Raw genomic sequence first — 21,699 nt, 5'->3', positions numbered from 1 at the left:
ACAGAACTCACGGTATAACACCCTTATTACTTATCGTAAATGCAAATCCAACCCATCGATTAGCATCGTGAGATTACACAGATTCGATAGGTATCTGTATCATCACTCCATGATCAGAACTCGTGACATTAGAAACAAAAACAGACATCACAACACGTGGCATTAGGTAGCCAACACGGCAATATTTCTTACCTTTGTTGTTGTCTGATCAAAAGTTGTGTTCAATGGCATTAAAATGATAAAAACGCTGCTGAAGGTTAATCCATAGGTTAATCCAATGTGTCTGTGTCACTTTGAAATGATTTCTGATAATCCATCAGCAATAAACCTAGTTTTAAGTTTTCAGATTTCAGAGCGTAAGATAGGTTTCACATTGGGCAAACTGCGCGCGCATAGCCCCCACTTCTCAATGGTAACGTTGGTGTGTATGTGGAAATTCCCCTTCGATTCTATTGGCTCTAACGGTTCAAAAGAGATGTCAATCATCAAAATCGACCAATGGGTTCCAGAGAAACAGCAAAAACGCCCATTTCCACCCAAATGACCCCAGAGGTGGAGTTTTTTTCTAAACCTCTCTAAAAAGGTCAAATGTCACTTGTTTTGCATCAATCTTGATACAGGGTACTTATTATATGTTGTACTTTGGATTCCTAAAGCTTTTAGTCTACTAACCCATCATCCAAGGATAGTTTTCACTATAAGTAAAAAAGAATTTTTGGACGGACACTATCATTTACATTTTTTTACTATGTTCAATCTGAATTTTCTTTAAAATAAAAAACATCTATATTGATTCTGACTTTTCGTCTTCCAACTCACAGGTTTACCATTACTTTGAGAAAAAAGATTATTAATTTTCCCCTTTTCGAAGTGTAGTTATGGTCATTTGTTCTGGAAATGTCATTTTCGAGCCTGAGACCTGAAAAACAGGCTCAGGGCTTAACAGGTTAAAGAAAAAACGGCTCTTTTGAACGGCTCCCGCAAAGGAACGGAGCCATAAGATCCGGCTCCCTTCAAATAGCCATAATTCCCATCACTACATAACACTGGCAGTTTACCTGTTGAGTTGAGTTCTCCTTCAGCCTGGAGTCCTGAGGAGAAATCACAAGGTTGATTTGTACAGTTTTCTATCACCTCAGAAACACTTCAGTGATCTCACTCTGGAGTCATTTTACCATTTACTATATCTGAGATAAACATGTTCATATAGAGAACACAAGTCAGTTCATTTAGAGCTCAAGCACCAGTTCATTCAGGAAATATGTTTCTTCACAGTGAAAAATTGCACTTAAAATGTTTGTTCATGCCTCCGGATAGCTCAGTGGTTAGAGCTGGCCAATAGGTGCCGACCTTTCTCTGGAACCAACTTTTATCAGTGTCCAAGCTTTTAAGAGTGCATTGAAGACCTTCCTTTTTACCAAAGTCTTTAGTTAGAGCTGGCATGAAATGGTAATGATTTTATTTGATGGTACTCTATTTGATTGTTTTATGTATTTTCCTTATCTTTTGTTGTATCTTATTTTATTTAGTTTTATTTCCATTTGTGTTTTAAACACTATCTTGTCTTTCCATTTTGCTGTAATATTATTGTTTACAATTGTTAAATGTTGTTGTTTGATTTAAATCCCTAAAGCAACCTGGTCTCACCAGAATACGTGACACCACCACGACTCCTTAACACCGCAGTACGTGGTGGAGTCACGTGTGTGTGTGTGTGTGTGTGTGTGTGTGTGTGTGTGTGTGCGTGTGTGTGCATGTGTGTCCTTGTGTGTGAGTGTGATGTGAGTGCGTGTCACAGGAAAAACAAAACTGCACTTTTAACCCGTTAAGCCCTGAGCCTGTTTTTCAGGTCTCAGGCTCGAAAATGACATTCCCAGAACAAATGACCATATCTTCCCTTCTAAAAGGGTTAAATTAATAATCTTTGTTCTCAAAGTAGTGATAAACCTGTGAGTTGGATGTAGAAAAGTCAGAATCAATATAGATGTTTTTTATTTTAAAGAAAATTCAGATTGAACATAGTAAAAAACTGTAAATTATAGTGTCCGTCCAAAAATTATTTTTTACTTATAGTGAAAACTACCCTTGGATGATGGGTTAGTAGACTAAAAGCTTTAGGAATCAAAAGTACAACATATAATAAGTACCCTGTATCAAGATTGATGCAAAATAAGTGACATCTGACCTTTTTAGAGAGATTTAGCAAAAAAAAACACTTCTGGGGTCATTTGGGTGGATTTTCCATATCTCTGGCCCCCCTTTGTCGATTTTGACGAATGAAATCTCTTTCTGACCGTTAGAGCCAATAGAATCGAAGGGGAATTTCCCCACACACACACATGGTAAAAGGAAAAGGTGGGGGCTTCGCGCATGCAGTTTTGCATCAGAGCGAACCTATCTCTCGCTCTGACATCTGGAAACGGAAAAGCAGTTTTATTGCTTATGGATTATCAGAAATCATTTCAAAGGGACACAGACACATTGGATTAACCTATGGATTAACTTCAGCAGCGTTTTTATCGTTTTAATGCCATTGAAGACCACTTTTGACCAGACTGTGACACAGGTAAGCCATGTTAGCGTTTTTAGCTACCTAACTGCACTTTTAACCTGTCGAACCCCATCGACCCGCCCCCGGGCGGAAAAACGCATCATCTGATAAAAAAAACGCTGCTGAAGGTTAATCCATAGGTTAATCCAATGTGTCTGTGTCACTTTGAAATGATTTCTGATAATCCATAAGGAATACTGTAAACCTACTTTTCCGTTTTCAGATGTCAGAGCGTGAAATAGGTTCGCTCTTGGCAAAATTGCATGCGCGAAGCCCCCACTTTTTTTTGGTAACGTTGGTGTGTATGTCGACATTCCCCTTCGATTCTATTGGCTCTAACGGTTAAAAAGAGATGTCAATCACCAAAATGGGTTCCAGAGAAACGGCAAAAACGCCCATTTCCACCCAAATGACCCCAGAGGTGGAGTTTTTTTTGCTAAACCTCTCTAAAAAGGTCAAATGTCACTTGTTTTGCATCAATCTTGATACAGGGTACTTATTATATGTTGTACTTTGGATTCCTAAAGCTTTTAGTCTACTAACCCATCATCCAAGGGTAGTTTTCACTATAAGTAAAACATAATCTTTGGACGGACACTATAATTTACAGTTTTTTACTATGTTCAATCTGAATTTTCTTTAAAATAAAAAACATCTATATTGATTCTGACTTTTCTACATCCAACTCACAGGTTTATCATTACTTTGAGAATAAAGATTATTAATTTTCCCCTTTTTAGAAGTGTAGATATGGTAATTTGTTCTGGAAATGTCATTTTCGAGCCTGAGACCTGAAAAACAGGCTCGGGGCACAACAGGTTAAGAAAAACCTGAATTACAGTGTTAATATTCATGAGCAGTACCCTAGAACAACTGCAGGGGCGCTGTGTTGAAACACAGATGTAACACAAGCTCTGTTTTTGTAAAATAGTTGGATTTTGGAGACTTATACTGTTTGAGCTCTCCAGAAACACTTCCACTCGGTCAGAGTCAGCCGCACACTGACCTTGTCCTGCTAATACAAAGTGTCCTCGTAGTTCCGGTGTTTATTCATACCACATGTCTGCTGAGACCACACAAACCAGCACACTAACACACATATATGAAATATCTGAATAAATAATGAAATATAACATACACACATAAAAAACATACACACACACACACACACACACATACACACACGCACACACACACACACACACACTTATAACCACATTCAAAAAGGCACATACACACACACTTGCACACAAACACACGCACACATACACACACACACACTCAAACAGACATTTACCTTAGAAACACACATACACACACACATGCTCAAACACACACACATGCACACGTGCACACTCAAACACATATATACACTAGTGAAAACAGACACACACACAAAAACGCAAAAATCTACAAACAAACAAACACACACACACACACACACACACACACACACACACATACACACACACACACACACACACACACACACACATACACACACACACACACATACACACACACACACACACACACATACACACACTCAAACAGACATATACATGAAGAAACAAACATGCACACACACACACACACACACACACACACACACACAGTCAAAAAACATATACCTGCAGAAACACACACACACACACACACACACACACACACACACACACACACAGTCAAACAAACATATACTTGCAGAAACACACACACACACACACACACACACACACACACACACACACACACACACACATACACACACATACATACACACACACACACACACACACACACACACACACACACACACACACACACACACTGGTTACACACAAGCACACTTACACACGTACTTGCACACAAACAGCAAATAAAACTTCAATGATCGGGACAATCAAAAGCTCTGATTCCTTCCACAGTGTGAATATTCATGAGCTGGTGCAGTACACCATCACAACTACAGGGGGCTGTGTTGATACACAGATGCAACACTGTCTGGTGTTGTGCATGTGTGTGTGTGTGTGTGTGTGTGTGTGTGTGTGTGTGTGTGTGTGTGTGTGTGTGTGTGTGTGTGTGTGTGTGTGTGTGTGTGTGTGTGTGTGTGTGTGTGTGTGTGTGTGTGCGTCTCTATGTATGTTGAGTATATGTGTGTGCATATGTGTGCGAGTGTTTGTGACAAATATCAACATAGAAAACATACACAGATAAAAACATTAACAATTGCACAGACAGGTTTACTACAAACAGCCACGTGTGTGTGTGTGTGTGTGTGTGTGTGTTCAGTGAATGAACAGATTCATTATTATCTTTTTTATTTCTGCTCTTTGCAGCATCTCTGAAGACACAAATGTTTATTTAATTTATTTTCCAAGTATGCATACTATTGTTAGATTTAAAACTAAAATGTAACTGAACTTCCTGATATTATATGATCAAATATGTTTTTCCACATCATTTATTTCATACTATTTGATTTACACGTCACACCTCATTGAGTCATTTTTTTCCTGTTTGTGAGCAACACGGTGAAATGAAATATTAATAATACATAGTAATGATCTTAATTACAGAAACTATGATCAAACTATGATCAGAGTTGTGGTAGAATACAGACTGTGGAGTAAAATGCACGACAAGCTTAACTCTCCTTTAGAGTCACTCAGTAACAATCGTAAAAGTTAAACCCATTCAAATAAGCAATGATAAAGATCAGTGTGACAGAGGCGTCAGAATAGAGGGGTTTTAAGTTCACCTAAATCTAGTTTAGGGGCTCCAAAACCCAAGGTCTAAATGCAACAGGATATAAATACATTGATTGGATGTTGAATTTAAATATATATTTATGTTTACCAGAAGAAGAACAGAGTAAAAATCTTGTTCTGGGTTTTATAATAAAGTTGAAAGTCCTACCTGAGCTCCACAGCAACAGGAACAACAGCAGCAGGTGATCCATGTCCCGTAGAGAGAGATACTTTATAGATAAACGTATACTTTATTATGTTGGGAATAGTTTAGGTAGAGCGTCGTCTCTCTTCCGTCTCTCTGAACATCTCACATGCTGTCGTTTCTTTATATCTGCGCACAGGAAGAGGTGCACCTGCTCTGGAACAATATCTGATCGTATTTATCTGATGTTTTCTTCCTGTGTGTTTCTGCCTGTGACATAAGCTGCTCATAACCAATTGCCCCTTGCGGGATTATTAAAGTTGTTGATTGATTGATTGATCGTATATATATTTCTGATCATATATATATCTGATGGTATTTCTGAGGGTCCCATCAGGCCTCTCTGTCCCTCCCCACTCACACTGAGGCCTAAAGTCATGCTATTGAAGAGGAATGATTGAACTGTACCTGAGTCATCAACAGGAGTCTACAAACACGTCTTTAAATTACATTTTGAGATAAACCAACATCCGCTCTGTTTTTAAAGCAAAAGGGGAAAGTGTTCATAATCCTGACCTTTCTGTAAAAGCCCCTTAAACGTACAAAACACTGATCATATAGTTAACAGGTTAAGAGCTAAACTAATGAAATGAATAACTGGAGTATTTCAAAGGACAGGATCTCACAGAGAGAGAGATGTAGGTTTCATACTTTGCTGACGGGGAATGAATTGAAATATATGTTCTAATGTCCTATATTCTGGTTGTCCAGCAGTGAGGCACGTTCGTTGTGGTCGGTGACGACAGGGTTTGACATTTCAGTTTGACTGCATGTGATTATGCATCATTAATAATGAAACATGACATTTCTTCATTTATTTTCATTGATTTATTTAATTTATGTATGTTTTCTTTTTGTTTATTGGTTTCTGTAATTACGTTTTGATGGATGGATGTTTATTATTTTTATGATTTAGGTTTTTGCTAAAATAATTTTACATATTGGACTGTTTTCGTAAAAATTATGTAAAGTGTAATAACATGTAAAAATGCTATTTTTATAATAAAAAAAATTACTTCATGGAAGCATCGCATCGGTCCATGTCGGCGGCCCTTAAAGGCAATGTGAGCGTCCATTCCCATTGGATAACGGAGAATTGTACACCCGGAAGTAACTATTCTCTTTACTGTCGATTGATTTTACAGTGATATCTGCACTACTCATCAACTCAAAAACACCAGATTATCCTTGTTAATTACACAACATTGATTGGTTTAAATTGTGTGCAATGCTTTTGTATTTTTCCCCTTCGATTCGGAGAAACAAATATTTTTTCGGAGTTTAGGATGGCAGAAGACACTACACTACCCAGAATCCTCAGCTATCATTTAGGACTACAGCATGTGCTTTGTTTGACAAACCCCGTGCACTTTCACATCAGAACAGAATACAAGTCATAACTTTAGTCTTTGTTATTCTTCCTCCTCCTCCTCCTCCTCTTCCTCTCTCAGTATATTTTCTTTAATCAGAAGTCATCATCGTCGCAGATGTCGAGGTAAACGTCGAAGGCTTCTCGGTTGCAGTTTCCATCGGGGGTGAAGACGTACTTATGGAAGGTCCCGTCCACACATATGGCTGCAGGGAGACGAAGAACTCTTTAAATAACAACACATCATAAAACACTGTTTTTGAGCAACACTGAGGCCTTTCTCATTTCTCTACTTTCCCCTCCTCGACTCCTCGACTCCTCGACTCCTCGACTCCTCGACTCCTCGGTCCTCCGGTAGTGACCCGGAAATGGATTTCAGCGCGCCATGTTGAAGGACATCTCATTTCCCTAAATGCACATCGAGGACCGAGGATCGAGCGTCGATGAGGCTCTCTGGAGGAGGTATAACCGAGGATACACTGGTTTTCGACCTCCTCTCTCCGTGTTGTCAGCAAACTTCTCGATGGTGTTGGAGCTGTGTGGCCACGTGTGAACAGGGAAAAGAGGAGAGGGCTGAGCACACCGCCCTGAGGGGCGCCGGACTCTGAGGAAAATATTCCTGGTGGCCAAACGGCGGTACTACAACTTCCGTATCAGTCCGTGACGTCACTGGGCCCAGAAAGACTTTCTCCCATTAGCCGCGTTCACACCGGAGTACTTTTCCCCGACACGCGTTACTTCGTTACTTTTATAAAATCAGTCATAATCACACTGACAGACAAGAGGGGTTTCCGCCGCAGGTTTATATGTACGTAATCTGCGCGACTTGCGCATCCACATCTCCACGTGCAGTGCTGCATAAACATGGCTGAGTCAGCAATAACTTTCGAGGGGTGGAGGTATGCCCATTATTTTGAGTTCGTCCGAAGAATAGACAGGAATGTGACGGTGAGGTGCAAACTGTGTCCAGGCCAGAAGCTGTTATCCACTGCTGTAAACACCACGTCAAACCTCTACAAACACCTGCAAAGAACACATGCTAAGGTGAAGCTAATAGCTAAGGACCCCCGAACCCAGAGTGAGGATGTTGTCAGTGCGCCGCCGCCGATTCCGAAGCAGCACAAATTAGAATTTGGAGGACCGGTAACCCAAAGCAGAGATGGACAGGCTTGTAGCATCCTTCATAGTAGAGGTAATGTTGCCCATTTGCACAGTGGAATCACCATCGCATCGTTCAGAGATATACTGCGCAAAATACAGATAGCAGGAGACAGAGGATAGCCATAGTCAGAGCTATCTGGATCAGTCTTATGCGACAATGGAAACTGAACTAAAGAGAACATTTGAAACTTTAGCAGTCTGCGTGATCTGCCTGTAGGGAGGGGCTGGCCGGCCCTGCGAGTAAAGTAACGAGTAAAATAACGAGTAAAGTAACGAGTTACTTTATGTAGAGAGTAACGAAGTAGTGTAATATATTACTTTTTTTTAAAGTAATATGTAATATGTAATATATTACTTTTTTTTAGTAACGACCCCATCTCTGCCTGTTACGCACCATCCGCCCGGAACCGGGCGGATAAACGCGTCATTTGCAGGAAACTACGTCTAAGGAATCTTAATATTTAATAAACTATGAATGTTTTATATCCATGTAACGGGAAGAAACTCAGCTAACTGATCTTTTTAAAAAAAAAAATTAAAAAAAAAAACACAATGCTAACACTTAGCCTCTGAATTAGCCACGAGCGAAAAAAATGTAACCTATCTCTGCAACTAAACTCACAATAACTCCCTTATTACTTATCCTATCTGGTGCCCTCCTCAACACTCAGTGATAAACATTTGCGACGCTATAAACGAAAGCGTACATCATAACATGTGGAGCTAGGTAGCTAGAAACGCTAACATGGCTTACCTTGGTCAAAACTGGTCTTCAATGGCATTAAAACGATAAAAAATTTAAATTATTTCTGATAATCCATAAGCAATAAAACTGCTTTTTCGTTTCCAAATGTCAGAGCGAGAAATTGGTCCACTCTGCTGCACATTTACATGCGTGCAGCCCCCACCTTTTCTCTTCACAACGTGTGTGTGTGGGGGCCTCCTCCTTTGATTATATTGGCTCTAACGGTCAGAAAGAGGTGTCAACCATCAAAATCGAGCAAGGGGGGCCAGAGATATGGAAAAAGAAAATTTTTCACCCAAATCACCTCAGAGGTGGGGTGGTTTTGGCTAAACTTCTCTAAAAAGGTCAAATGTCACTTGTTTTGCATCAATCTTGATACAGGGTACTTATTATATGTTGTACTTTCGATTCCTAAAGCTTTTAGTCTACTAACCCATCATCCAAGGATAGTTTTCACAATCTGTAAAAAAGAATTTTTGGACGGACACTATAATTTACAGTTTTTTACTATGTAAAATCTGAATTTTCTTTAAAATAAAAAAACATCTATATTGATTCTGACACTTCTACATCCAACTCACAGATGTAACCTTGCTTTGATAAAAAGAAATTATTCATATAACCCTTTTAGAAGTTAAGTTGTAGTCATTTGTTTTGGGCATGTCATTTTCGAGCCTGAAACATGAAAAACAGGCTTGGTGCTTAACAGGTTAATGTCTTTCATTTGTGTAAAGCACTTTGAATTGCCTTGTGTTGAAAGGTGCTGTATAAATAAACTTGCCTTGTCTTGTAGTCAATGAACATCATTCTGAGGCATCTTTCATCCACTACGCTCCCAAACTGTGGAACAACGATAAAGAGGAAAACTCAGTGGACATTTTTAAACGCCAGCTATAAAAAAACAAAACACTTTAAATGGTCTTTTAGTCTTTATTAAAACTGTACTAATTAATACTAATACTGTCTTTAACTTTTCTGAGCTGCTTTTCTGAGGAACTGATGACGAAGATGCTGATGGTTTACAGATTACAGAAACTGTTGGTTTCCTGTTTTCATGACACCAGGCTGTCCTATCAGACGCTGTCAGAGTCAGATCAGATTAAACTTTAACACGAAGAAGTGCAGAAGAAATGCGTCATGATGAGTATTTAATTCTGTTAATTTAAGTATGTACACACACACACACACACACACACACACACACACACACACACACACACACACACACTCCTACACACACACACACATACACACACATGCACACGCACACACACACACACACACACACACACGCGCACACACACACACACACACACACACACACACGTATGAATGTATACGTGAATACAGCAGTAACCTGTGTATCCTTTCTAATACATGTAGATAGTGTTTCTAACTGAACATGTAAAGAGTCTCTGATGTTCAGGCTGATATGAGGCTGCAGATGTTGAGCAACACGCTGCTTGCTCTCATCACTGGTTGTTTCATGTGACTTCAGTACAAATAAGGGTTTTTAAAAACATTTCAAAGTTATATATATAATGAATCAATAAATAAAATATTTGTTTTGTTTCAGAATCAGAATACCTTTGTTAGTCCCACAGAGAGGACATGTACGTTGTTCCAGCAGAAAAGAGCCACAGACAGCTTCATGTTAACTAAAGCATGCATACCAAAATATTAAAGATACAACAATTATGATAAACAAAGTTACACAATTTACAACATCCTGTAACAGTTCTGAGGATTTAGCAGCCAGGTATATATTGCACAGTTATTAACGGCATATATATATATATATATATATATATATATTTAGTGTCTCTACTGGGACATGTTTCAATGCTGTAATGATCAAAAAGGTTAATCAAATACATATTTAACTAGATATTTTATTCTGTACAGTGTCAGTACTACAGGATGCTCTTCACGTTTGTACATTTATATTTTAATATAAAAACTTGGGATATCAGGTGTTCATATACGTACATATGAAATGTAGTGAAGTAAAAGTACAATATTAGACTTGGTTTTGTAGTTGTTACGTTATCCTGCAGACGGACGGAAGTAGTCTCAATAAAAAGCGACAGGTGTTTTCAGATCCCACGTCCGTCGCGTTTTTTGGATATTCTTTAAAGGGGACCTATCATGCAAAATGCACTTTTGTACGTCTTTTATACATGAATATGTGTCCCCGGTGTTCCAGGGAACTCACCAAGTGTCAGAAAACACAACCCTCTCTATTTTCCTCCATACCCAAATCTCTAAAAAAGGGGCTGCAACGGATCTGATAAAAACTGATCCAGATTTGAACATTCCTCTGACGTCAGGACGGCGGAGCTGACCTATGAGGAGAATGAGAGGTTGCTGTGGCATGGTAACAGCATGGTAACAGCATGGTAACACATGTATTTGTTTGCTGTAAACAAAGACGGATCTCATGGAGAGAACATATTTGCTCAAAGATAAATAAATCCTAATTTAACACATTTTATTTGGGTAAAAAAACACAAGAGACGTCAACATTAATTTCTTATCAAAAAGGATTTTAATTGCAGTTTGACTTCCTCTCGTGAAATCAGCAGATTATGTTTTAGATGTGAGTTTATTTGTAATGTTCTGACAGGATGCACTTTCTGTTACAGGCTATTACAAACTGTATTGATATTCACACTGACACACAGAGATTACACTTAGAGAACCAGACTCTGATTCTCACTTTCACATCAGAACAGAACTAAAGTCATAACTTTAGTCTTTGTTCTTCTTCCTCCTCCTTCTCCTCCTCCTCTTCCTCTCTCAGTATATTTTCTTTAATCAGAAGTCATCATCGTCGCAGATGTCGAGGTAAACGTCGAAGGCTTCTCGGTTGCAGTTTCCATCGGGGGTGAAGACGTACTTATGGAAGGTCCCGTCCACACATATGGCTGCAGGGAGACGAAGAACTCTTTAAATAACAACACATCATAAAACACTGTTTTTGAGCAACACTGAGGCCTTTCTCATTTCTCTACTTTCCCCTCCTCGACTCCTCGACTCCTCGACTCCTCGGATCGAGCATTGAGGAGGCTCTCTGGAGGAGCTATAATCGAGGATACACTGATGGGTCCTCCACGGATGTATTTCCGGGAACAGAGATGTTTCAAAGAGTCGTGATGCACGGCCGGACTGATCTCAGCCAATCACAGCTCTGCATGCATCCCCTGGATATTATTTTATTAACTGCTTTCATTGCGATGCGATGTTTCCAGAGAGAACAGCTGTGAGGTCCGTGCAGAAAGCAGAGCAGTGTGTATCATATATATCACTCAGTATAACAGGCCTACTCTCTTTGCTTTAGTTTAGTAGATATCTACAAACAAAGAGTCCAGATGTTTCTAAAACCATTTAGTGCTTCACAAAATAAAATGGGGATAAATCCAGTCTCTGATTGTGTTACGTTATGAGAGTGCTCTCATACTTGTTTGATTCTGAAATTGTATATATTTATGTAAATGTCTGCATCTGTAGCCTGTTATTGTCTCATTATACCGCACTGTGAATGAATCAAAGTGAATATAGAAGTGGTCATGAACCATCTGTCCATCAGACAGAGGGCTGCTGTGCCTCCTGTCATCATTAATGGACGTCTCTTTAAAATGACCGCTCAGAGGAGAGGAGTTCTCATTTCTCTAACCGCCTGCTGCTTCCCCTCCTCTCTCCTCGGTTCCCCTCCTCTCTCCTCGGTTCCCCTCCTCTCTCCTCGGTTCCCCTCCTCTCTCCTCGGCTCCCCTCCTCTCTCCTCGGCTCCCCTCCTCTCTCCTCGGTTCCCCTCCTCTCTCCTCGGCTCCCCTCCTCTCTCCTCGGTTCCCCTCCTCTCTCCTCGGTTCCCCTCCTCTCTCTCCTCGGTTCCCCTCCTCTCTCTCCTCGGTTCCCCTCCTCTCTCCTCGGTTCCCCTCCTCTCTCCTCGGCTCCCCTCCTCGACTCCTCCGCTCGGATCTCCTGTGGGCGGGACTAAGTCTCGAGGATAGGAGTCGAGGAGGGGAGTTAGAGAAATGAGAAAGGGCCCGGGTCAAAGGGTGAGATAAAACCACGTGAAGAAAACAACAAACTGAGCAATGAGAGGAAACACCATCTGGTCAGAGAATCATTCAAGTCAGTCTAAAATAAATTAAATAAATGACACATCGTCTCCGGCCCTGTTTTGCTCACCGATGACGGAGTTGACGTTCTTGGACGTGTTTTTCCCGAAGGCGCAGATACAGGCGCACTCAGCGGGAACCGTGAAGCTGGCCAACGACCACTGACTGTCCACGTACTGACCAATCACAGGGCCCACCTTCCCCACACGCGCCAGTCTGCACACACACACACACACACACACACACACACACACACACACACACACACACACACACACACACACACACACACACACACACACACCACACACACACACACACACACACACACACACACACACACACACACACACACCACACACACACAACACACACACACACACACACACACACACACACACACACACACACACACACACACACACACACACACACACACACACACACACACACACACACACACACACACACACACACACACACACACACACACACACACACACACACACACACACACACACACACAGGAATAAGACACAAGGAACACAGGATAGGACAGATGTGTAAGAGTATAAATTAAATTAAATATAACAGAATTAGGAGCTGAAACTGTATATTTATGCAGAATAAAACAATTCTGAGAAAATATCAGAATCTGAGAGAAATGAAAAGATCTGAGGAAAAGTCAAAATCTGAGAAAAAAGTCAGAAACAAAAGTTAACATTTTTGAGAAAAAAATTTGAAAAAGCCAAAATTCTGAGGAAATAATGATCATATCAGAGAGGCTGGAAAAGAGCATTTAAAGAGGTTTGCACTAAATAGTTTCTGGTCGTGCCTTGATGCAGCCTGATGGCACAGAAGAGCTGCATCATGGTGTAAAGTTAGAGGAAGCTGGTCTTACGCTGAGCGGCGGTTCAGTTTGGTGTCTTTCAGAGCGAAGATGTGGACGGTTCCTTTATCGCTGGACGCACACAGGAAGGACGAGTCGTGGCTGAAGTTGATGCTGGAAAAGTAATCAACAAATAAGAGAATCAGAGCCTCAAACAAACGTCTTTTATAGTTTATTTTAGCTCTAAAATGTCCCAGAAGTAGTCGCTGTGATTGCTTACTTCCCCTCCCTGCAAATGGGAGACTTTCTTAAGTTAATTAAACACTCACACCTTTTTGATTTACTACTAAGAGTTGTTTATTCTATAGTTTGTTAAATGCCTCTCTGTCTGACAATCACACACATTTTTTTTTTAAAACTATGAAATGTACATTGGACAATATCCTTGTTTCCTTAAAGTCCAAGGTCTTTAAATGTCCTGTCGTCAGTCCAAAACCCAAAGATGTGTACTTTAAAAAACTGAACAAACTGAACAAATGAATACAATAATAGTTTCCAGCTTAATAGGATAAGGGAGACACACTATGGCTATGTGATGGGTGTTTACCAGTAGAGTGTGGCGGGGTCTGTTCCCCGGCGCAGCTCCACCAGTTTGTCTCGTGTCGTGGTGTCGAACAGACGGATCAACGTTCCTTTGCGAGACGCGGACGCCGCCACGCTGCCCGGCTGGTTCAGAGCCACGCAGGCGATCTCACTCTGATGGGCGTTGATGGTGAACGGAGCCGAGGACGTGCCGGGCTTCGTGTTCGACAAATCCTGAAGAAAAAACAAGATTATTTTATATTGAACTTCTTATATACAGTGGTGCAGGGAGGATGTGAAAAAAGTTAACATTTTGAGAAAAAAGTAAAAATTCTGAGAAAAAAGTTAAATTCTGAGAAAAAAGTAAAAATTCTGAGAAAAAAGTAAAAATTCTGAGAAAAAAAAATGTGACAAATTCAAAATCTGAGAAAAAATTCTATTTCTGTGAAAAAAGTAAAAATTTGACATAAATTCAAAATCTAAGAAAAAAGTCAATTTCTGTGAGAAAGAATCTTTAATAAATCGCAAACAGTGCTTAGAAACTGGCGTACACCATCTTTTGAGCGTACGCAAATCTTTTTTGAGAATGAGTTCTTATTTTATTTAATGTATTTGGGTCTACAACAGATGATACTAAATGTTTGTGTCAGTAAATGTGTACTAACAGAGGCGGGGGTGTTTGTGAAAATAACGGGGACAGAGCTGCTGTCAGATGAACAGCTGTGCGGCGTCATCACAAACGGACGTCGCTTCACGTGACGCTCCGGAGGAAAGGACGTCCCATTGCTCTTAAAACTCATTTCCCTGCTTCTCGTGGTTTCCTTGCGTCTCTCCATGCTTCCCTGGTGGGAGGGACTAGTCGCAGGGAAACGACGCAAGTGAGGGACGCAAGGAATCCATTTAACCGAAGTGAGATGCAGCCAATGTGAACCCCCTGATTTCCTTCAGATTATCCTGTGTGTGTGAGACTTACTACGAGCTGCAGGCTTCCACATTTATGACCTGGAAACACCAGCAGCTGTTTCTCCAGACTGGGACACAAATCACACAAACCTGGAGAGATGTGATGGAGGGAACAGACAGAGAACAGGAAGAAGAACTTATTTACTTATTTATATAAATAGTTATCACCGCAATAAACCGTATTTAATGTTGTCTTAATGTACATTATTTAATTTCATATTCTGTTCTTGTACATATCAGATTCTGTTTACATGAATAAAGACTTCTTGCACTGTTCTGTATTTTATTATATATGTTGCATTGTGGGAGGAGCTCAGGTCAGGAGAGTTGCATTGCCTTTTCCACTCTGCAGCTGATGAGCATCTGAGGATAACACCTTTCTCACCTTTGGGGTTATCTCTGGTGTCAAACTCAAACAGTTTGACGGGATTATTTGGGAAGCTGTACACATAGATCCGGTTCTTTAACACGATGATGATCCTGGAATAGGAGCAAACAAAACGTTGATTATAAGTATTTTAGGCATATATTATAGGTCTCAGATGTATACAAATATATTAAAAAAACATGTCTATGAAGTGTTTAGCTCAAAATACCAAACCGATCATTCTTGCTTCACATATTTCAGCCCTGTTACTTTATATAAATAAAAAAAGAGAGGAGAGTTCATGCAGGAGAATCAGAAACTCAGCTAAATGCTGCCGTGATGAAACTCCATATCATGTTCCAAACCACATCAAGGATTCTCTCTGAAACTGTAACAACTAAAATCTCTCACCAGCAAAATACCTCGTCAGTTAAATGCCATTTTACGTTTCATTACTATACGATACAGTATTTATTATCATTATAGTATTACTATTTTGGCGATTAGATCAAATATAAATTATATTTGATGCAACTTTAGTTACATTTCCATGACTTTTCCAAAACTTTGGGAAAAATATTGTTTTCCATAACTTTTCCAGGGCCTGGAATTAGCATTTTGAATTTCCATGACTTTTCCAGGTTTTTAATGACCGTAAGAACCCTGACATACTCTCTCCAGTACAGGTTAGCTCTGAGTGTTAGCATGCTAATGTAAACACAGACCATATTACGTCCAGAACACGTCTCATTGTTTCTGACAGCAGCGTTTCTGATTGGCCCGTGGGTGTAAAGCCCGCCCACATTTTAGTAATGTCGTCATGACGCAGCAAATCTGGATCAGCTCCGTTGTTCCCCCGTTTTAGAGATGTGGGTACGGAGGAAAAGAGAGAGGGTTTTCTCCTGACACACCGGGGACACATGGTGATGTAGAAAAGACTAACTAAGTGCAGGTGCATGACTCACTTGTCCTGCCTCATGCGGACGGCCAGCACTGGTTTGGTGAACGTGAACTCCAGAACCAGTTTCTCTTTCGGGTCTCGAGACTCCCGAGCGTCATCCCACACCAGCACTGTGAACAAAGAGTACAAATAAAGTTATACTTAATCCATTATTAACCTTATTATTATGAATCCATGTCACCCAGACCTGTGTTTGATATCCCATTATTATGTATTGAAGAATTAAAGAATATTGTGTTGGTTTTAATCCATCCATCCATCAGTCTCTCAAAGGTTTAAATATCTTCTTTTTTTAAAATGTTGAATGTGGAAAGTCATATTATATAAAAAGTCATATTATATAAAAAGTCATATTATATAAAAAGTCATATTATATAAAAAGTCATATTATAGTAGGTCATGGTGACTTGTTGTGACTCACTGGATATTTCAGAGAACTTTGGGTTGATTCCTCCTCCGACTAACGCCAGCAGGTTAGAGCGATGTAACATCGAGCAGGAAGCCACGCTGCCTATCTGCTCATGGTCTGGAAACACACACACACACACACACACACACACACACACACACACACACACCACACACACACACACACACACACACCACACACACACACACACACACACACACACACCACACACACACCACACACACACACACACACACACACACACACACACCACACACACACACACACACACACACACACACACACACACCACACACACACACACACATCACCACCACACCACACACACCACACACACACACACACACACACACACACACACACACACACACACTTAGAGAGAGTTCTGCCCTCATTGGTCATGTGCGCGTTCGTGTGTGTTGGAGGAGGGGCTCTGTGAGGAAGTCTGAAGGAAGGGGCAGATTTTTTCCGGTTGTGTACTTTCAGATTCTTGCGCACTCGAGCTGCTTTCTCCATTCTTACCGACCCTACCTTTAATATTGGGAGTCACGTCGTTACTTTGTTGAGAATGTGGCCGTGTGATGAGCGGATAATGTGCAGCGACTTGGTCATTCTGGGGAAAAGAACACCCGACAGGCAGATCAGGAGCCCGACGCGAGGCGGAGGGATCTTGGTCTGCATGAAGCATCGCTGCACATTATCCCTTACATAATACCTCACTTTATATCTTGTTATTGTTAATTTGTCAATTCAACACATATATTTTCTACTTTCTTGTTTATTTCTTGTCTTTTAATTTTTAAGGTACAATGCCTTGTCTTTTGATGCTGCTACAACGCAAACATTTCCCAAATTTGGATCAATAAAGTACTTCTTATCTTATGAAACAACATCCATAACATTCATCTGGCTGCTACTTAGAAATTATTTATCTAATATATCATATTCCAATAACTTGTATATAGACTCTTATTGCACTATTTCACTTTTTTTAAACTATTTTCTTTTGTATTTACTTGCACTATTTTCGTTCTGTTTGTCTGTGTTATTGTGTTGCTCTGTGACCTCAGATGTTCATAGTCATAACTACACTGTAGCTATGTTCGTATGACAAATAAAAGCCTTGAACCTTGATCTTATAAACGCATCCTCTCACCCAGGTGTCCTTTCTCCATCAGCGGCTCCACGTTATAAATCCTGACCCCCGTCTCCATCGCACAGCAGAAACAGCCTGTGAGCATCCAAAGAAGAGAGGGGTGTAATTCAGCGTGGGACATTAAGCACTTAATGTCCTACATGTTCCTAAGTTGTTATAGGTGTTGTGTGTCAACATCTGAATGTATAACGTAACTAGTAAATACATCCATCAAATAAATATAGTGAACTAAAAAGTATAAGTTAGATTAGATAGAGTACCTCAGATGTTTACTAGTACTCAGTTTCCAACAATGCTTATTTTAAATCTATTCAGCTAGCTGGTTATACTTTAATATGTCTGCTGGCGTAACATTGTAAATGCAGGACTCATCTTCATTTAAAGAACACAGTAGCTGCAGTTAGCTCCAGATGCTAGCTGTTAGCTTACTCTGGTCCTGGTTGAACTGCAGGCTGTTGACTCCTCTCTGCTGAGCCATGATGAATCTCTCCGGTTACCGTGAGCTTACCGGGGAACTACAGCTCCAGGACAACCTGTGAGAGGAAAGAAACCGAGATATTTAAAGGAAAAACCGTAATGTCCCCCTAAAAAAACATTGTTGTTAGCATGTTAGCATATGAGCTAGTTAGCATACACTAGCATCAGATAAACGAGGATTTTAACGCGATTGATTTTCCGTTTTCACATCGACATTCACATTAATATAAAGTCTTACCATGAACACGAAGACTGGAGACAACGAGGAGGGTTTTAAAAAGCAATAAAAGCGACAAAACTGTCAGACAAAAACAACAACAACAGAGATGTCGCAACACGGAGGTTTGTTTACGTTTTCAGGCTGTGACGTCAAAGACACGTGGTTCCGGTTTTGTTCCGCTTCTGGTAATTCAACCAATCAAAACAAAGAGATTTTCAAGAGACTCTCGCCTACTAGAGAGGCTTTTCCTTGATCACAAAGAACTAAAACACTTTATATCCAAATAAATTGTTCAATCCAAAGGCAGACAAACTTGGAGAGTTGAGAACATCTTAGTGTACTTTGATATGTGGACTCTTGAAGCTACCTTCTAAGATTTAAATTAGTAACAGATATAAAGAGTTACCTCCACAACATTTACATGTCCTTATGTATACTAAGTATAAGACGGGGACCTCACCGAGTTGTCCAAAATGTAAGACTCATGTAGGGATGCATTGTTTGTGGGAATGCAGCAACATTCAAACATGTTGGAGGGCAATATGCAAATATCACTACAGCAGTCGGCCAACAGGTGTCAGTAGAGTCTGCGTCTGCTTGGATATGTCCCCGGTCCTCTAGTCTAAACATCACGAGGACATTGTTCAATCCTCTTAATGCTGGCCAGGAAAGCCATCATGGTGAAGTGGGTCGAGGAGGTCCACTAAGGCGTGTATTTCTGTTATTACTGTTCGCTTGGAGGATGCATGATATATCAAATGGACATGGACATAATAAACTTTGCTCACACAGCACGAGGATACACTCTGTTGTGTCTATTTCTAGTCAAATGGCTGAATAAAGCCCTGAAAACGAAATAATAAAACGTATATTTGTGATATAGTTGCAGTAATGAGTAAATATATAGTTGATTAAAAGGCAGATTATACAGCTCATTTCAACACAAGGCAATTCAAAGTGATTTAAGACATAAGTGCAAAAGTAAAACATTATACAATTTAATTTAAATACATTAAAATGCATTACAAATCCAGGAGAAATCTAATAAAACACGCAGATATATTCAAAATAAACACCTGGAATCTCTCGCTGTTAAGTATTGTTTGGAGCGATCTAACTGAACGCTCGACAAGATCTTTGGCAGAATGCTGGATTTGAGATTGTCAGTTTATAAAAATAATTCTCTGTGTTTTCTATAGTCATTGTAATATGTCATGCTTTGAGATTGGTTGTCCTTTGCCTCATTTCACTTTGCATTTGTACTGGACCAGTCTTGTATTAATAACCTCAATGTTTGTTGTTTTGTGTACCTTTATTGAAAAAATCAATAAAGTAAACATTTGAAAAAAACAACAAAAAATGGATTTGAACAAAAATGATCCAGATTTAACAGATTCATTTTTTACGTCTACAATCCGTTTCTTAAATGGAAGAATACATATAGTGTTTTAAGGTGGAAGAAGTACTCAGATCTTGTACTTGAGTAAAAGTAGAAGTACTCAGATCTTGTACTTGAGTAAAAGTAGAAGTACTCAGATCTTGTACTTGAGTAAAAGTAGAAGTACTCAGATCTTGTACTTGAGTAAAAGTAGAAGTACTCAGGTCTTGTACTTGAGTAAAAGTAGAAGTACTCAGATCTTGTACTTGAGTAAAAGTAGAAGTATTCAGATCTTGTATCTTGATCTTCATTTAAAAGACTTGTTTAAGATCTAACAATATTTGTACTAATCTGTTGATACTTAAGGCAGAAACAGTAATCTGACTGAAGTCTTCTACCTCTCCTCTTTACATCAGACGGATATTCTCGCAGTATCACCAGACCTAAAGTGGAGGAGGACATTATTCCAGACGGTGTTTAGTGACTTCCTCCAGAGCGTCTCCATCACTTTAATAACATCTAAATGGGTCACGTCAGGACCTCACAGACTGCAGCCTGTGCAGTCAGGACCTCACAGACTGCAGCCTGTGCAGTCAGGACCTCACAGACTGCAGCCTGTGCAGTCAGGACCTTACAGACTGCAGCCTGTGCAGTCAGGACCTCACAGACTGCAGCCTGTGCAGTAAAGAGTCAGGACCTTACAGACTGCAGCCTGTGCAGTAAAGAGTCAGGACCTCACAGACTGCAGCCTGTGCAGTCAGGACCTTACAGACTGCAGCCTGTGCAGTAAAGAGTCAGGACCTTACAGACTGCAGTCTGTGCAGTCAAGACCTCACAGACTGCAGCCTGTGCAGTCAGGACCTTACAGACTGCAGCCTGTGCAGTCAGGACCTCACAGACTGCAGCCTGTGCAGTAAAGAGTCAGGACCTCACAGACTGCAGCCTGTGCAGTCAGGACCTTACAGACTGCAGCCTGTGCAGTCAGGACCTTACAGACTGCAGTCTGTGCAGTCAAGACCTCACAGACTGCAGCCTGTGCAGTCAGGACCTTACAGACTGCAGCCTGTGCAGTCAGGACCTCACAGACTGCAGCCTGTGCAGTCAGGACCTCACAGACTGCAGCCTGTGCAGTAAAGAGTCAGGACCTTACAGACTGCAGCCTGTGCAGTAAAGAGTCAGGACCTTACAGACTGCAGCCTGTGCAGTAAAGAGTCAGGACCTTACAGACTGCAGCCTGTGCAGTAAAGAGTCAGGACCTTACAGACTGCAGCCTGTGCAGTAAAAGCCGCGTTCACACCAAGTACTTTGCCGTATTTAGTGCCGGCACTCAGTGCCCCGGCACTTATGACCCCAGGGCATTTAGTACAGATCGCGTTCACACCGGAGTACTTTTCCCTGAGGGAAGATTACGCAAATGAGCCGCTGACGTCACTT

General features: G+C 40.5%; 2 protein-coding genes across 3 annotated transcripts in view; both read right to left on the bottom strand.

The window, feature by feature from the left end:
• The window catches only part of LOC117482632 (CD5 antigen-like), a 49,234-nt gene extending 43,721 nt beyond the window's left edge, over positions 1 to 5,513 (bottom strand). Inside the window, exon 1 of the mRNA XM_034130788.1 lies at positions 5,471 to 5,513. Coding sequence (XP_033986679.1) covers positions 5,471 to 5,513 — 43 coding nt within the window. The remainder of the gene's footprint in view (positions 1 to 5,470) is intronic.
• A 5,793-nt stretch (positions 5,514 to 11,306) lies between these two features.
• Positions 11,307 to 19,028, bottom strand: wdr45 (WD repeat domain 45). 2 transcript variants are annotated; one of them, XM_034130791.1, is made up of 11 exons: positions 18,906 to 19,028; positions 18,620 to 18,723; positions 18,191 to 18,265; positions 17,026 to 17,130; positions 16,609 to 16,714; positions 15,662 to 15,756; positions 15,287 to 15,366; positions 14,339 to 14,547; positions 13,804 to 13,905; positions 12,973 to 13,118; positions 11,307 to 11,708 (listed from the first exon to the last, which is right to left on the bottom strand). In XM_034130791.1, the coding sequence occupies exons 2-11, from the start codon at positions 18,666 to 18,668 to the stop codon at positions 11,599 to 11,601; spliced, it is 1,077 nt and encodes a 358-aa protein (XP_033986682.1). In that variant the 5' UTR covers positions 18,669 to 18,723; positions 18,906 to 19,028; the 3' UTR covers positions 11,307 to 11,598. The 2 variants fall into 2 exon arrangements, with proteins under 2 accessions (XP_033986682.1, XP_033986684.1); XM_034130793.1 differs by lacking the exon at positions 18,906 to 19,028 and having other exon boundaries at positions 18,191 to 18,267; positions 18,563 to 18,643.
• Between the last annotated feature and the right edge of the window lie 2,671 nt (positions 19,029 to 21,699).

Source organism: Trematomus bernacchii, unplaced genomic scaffold, assembly GCF_902827165.1.
Source record: "Trematomus bernacchii unplaced genomic scaffold, fTreBer1.1, whole genome shotgun sequence".
In the NCBI taxonomy this organism is placed as follows: domain Eukaryota; kingdom Metazoa; phylum Chordata; class Actinopteri; order Perciformes; family Nototheniidae; genus Trematomus; species Trematomus bernacchii.
Note: the sequence above shows the minus strand (reverse complement) of the source record. Positions and strands in the feature narration are given on the sequence as shown.

Coding starts and splice junctions, on each gene's coding strand:
- wdr45 (XM_034130791.1), bottom strand. CDS start 18,668: ATGGCTCAGCAGAGAGGAGTCAACAGCCTGCAGTTCAACCAGGACCAG. Junction 18,266..18,619: donor GCAGTTCAACCAGGACCAGA/GTAAGCTAACAG, acceptor GGATGCTCACAG/GCTGTTTCTGCTGTGCGATG. Junction 15,367..15,661: donor CACCAGAGATAACCCCAAAG/GTGAGAAAGGTG, acceptor ACATCTCTCCAG/GTTTGTGTGATTTGTGTCCC.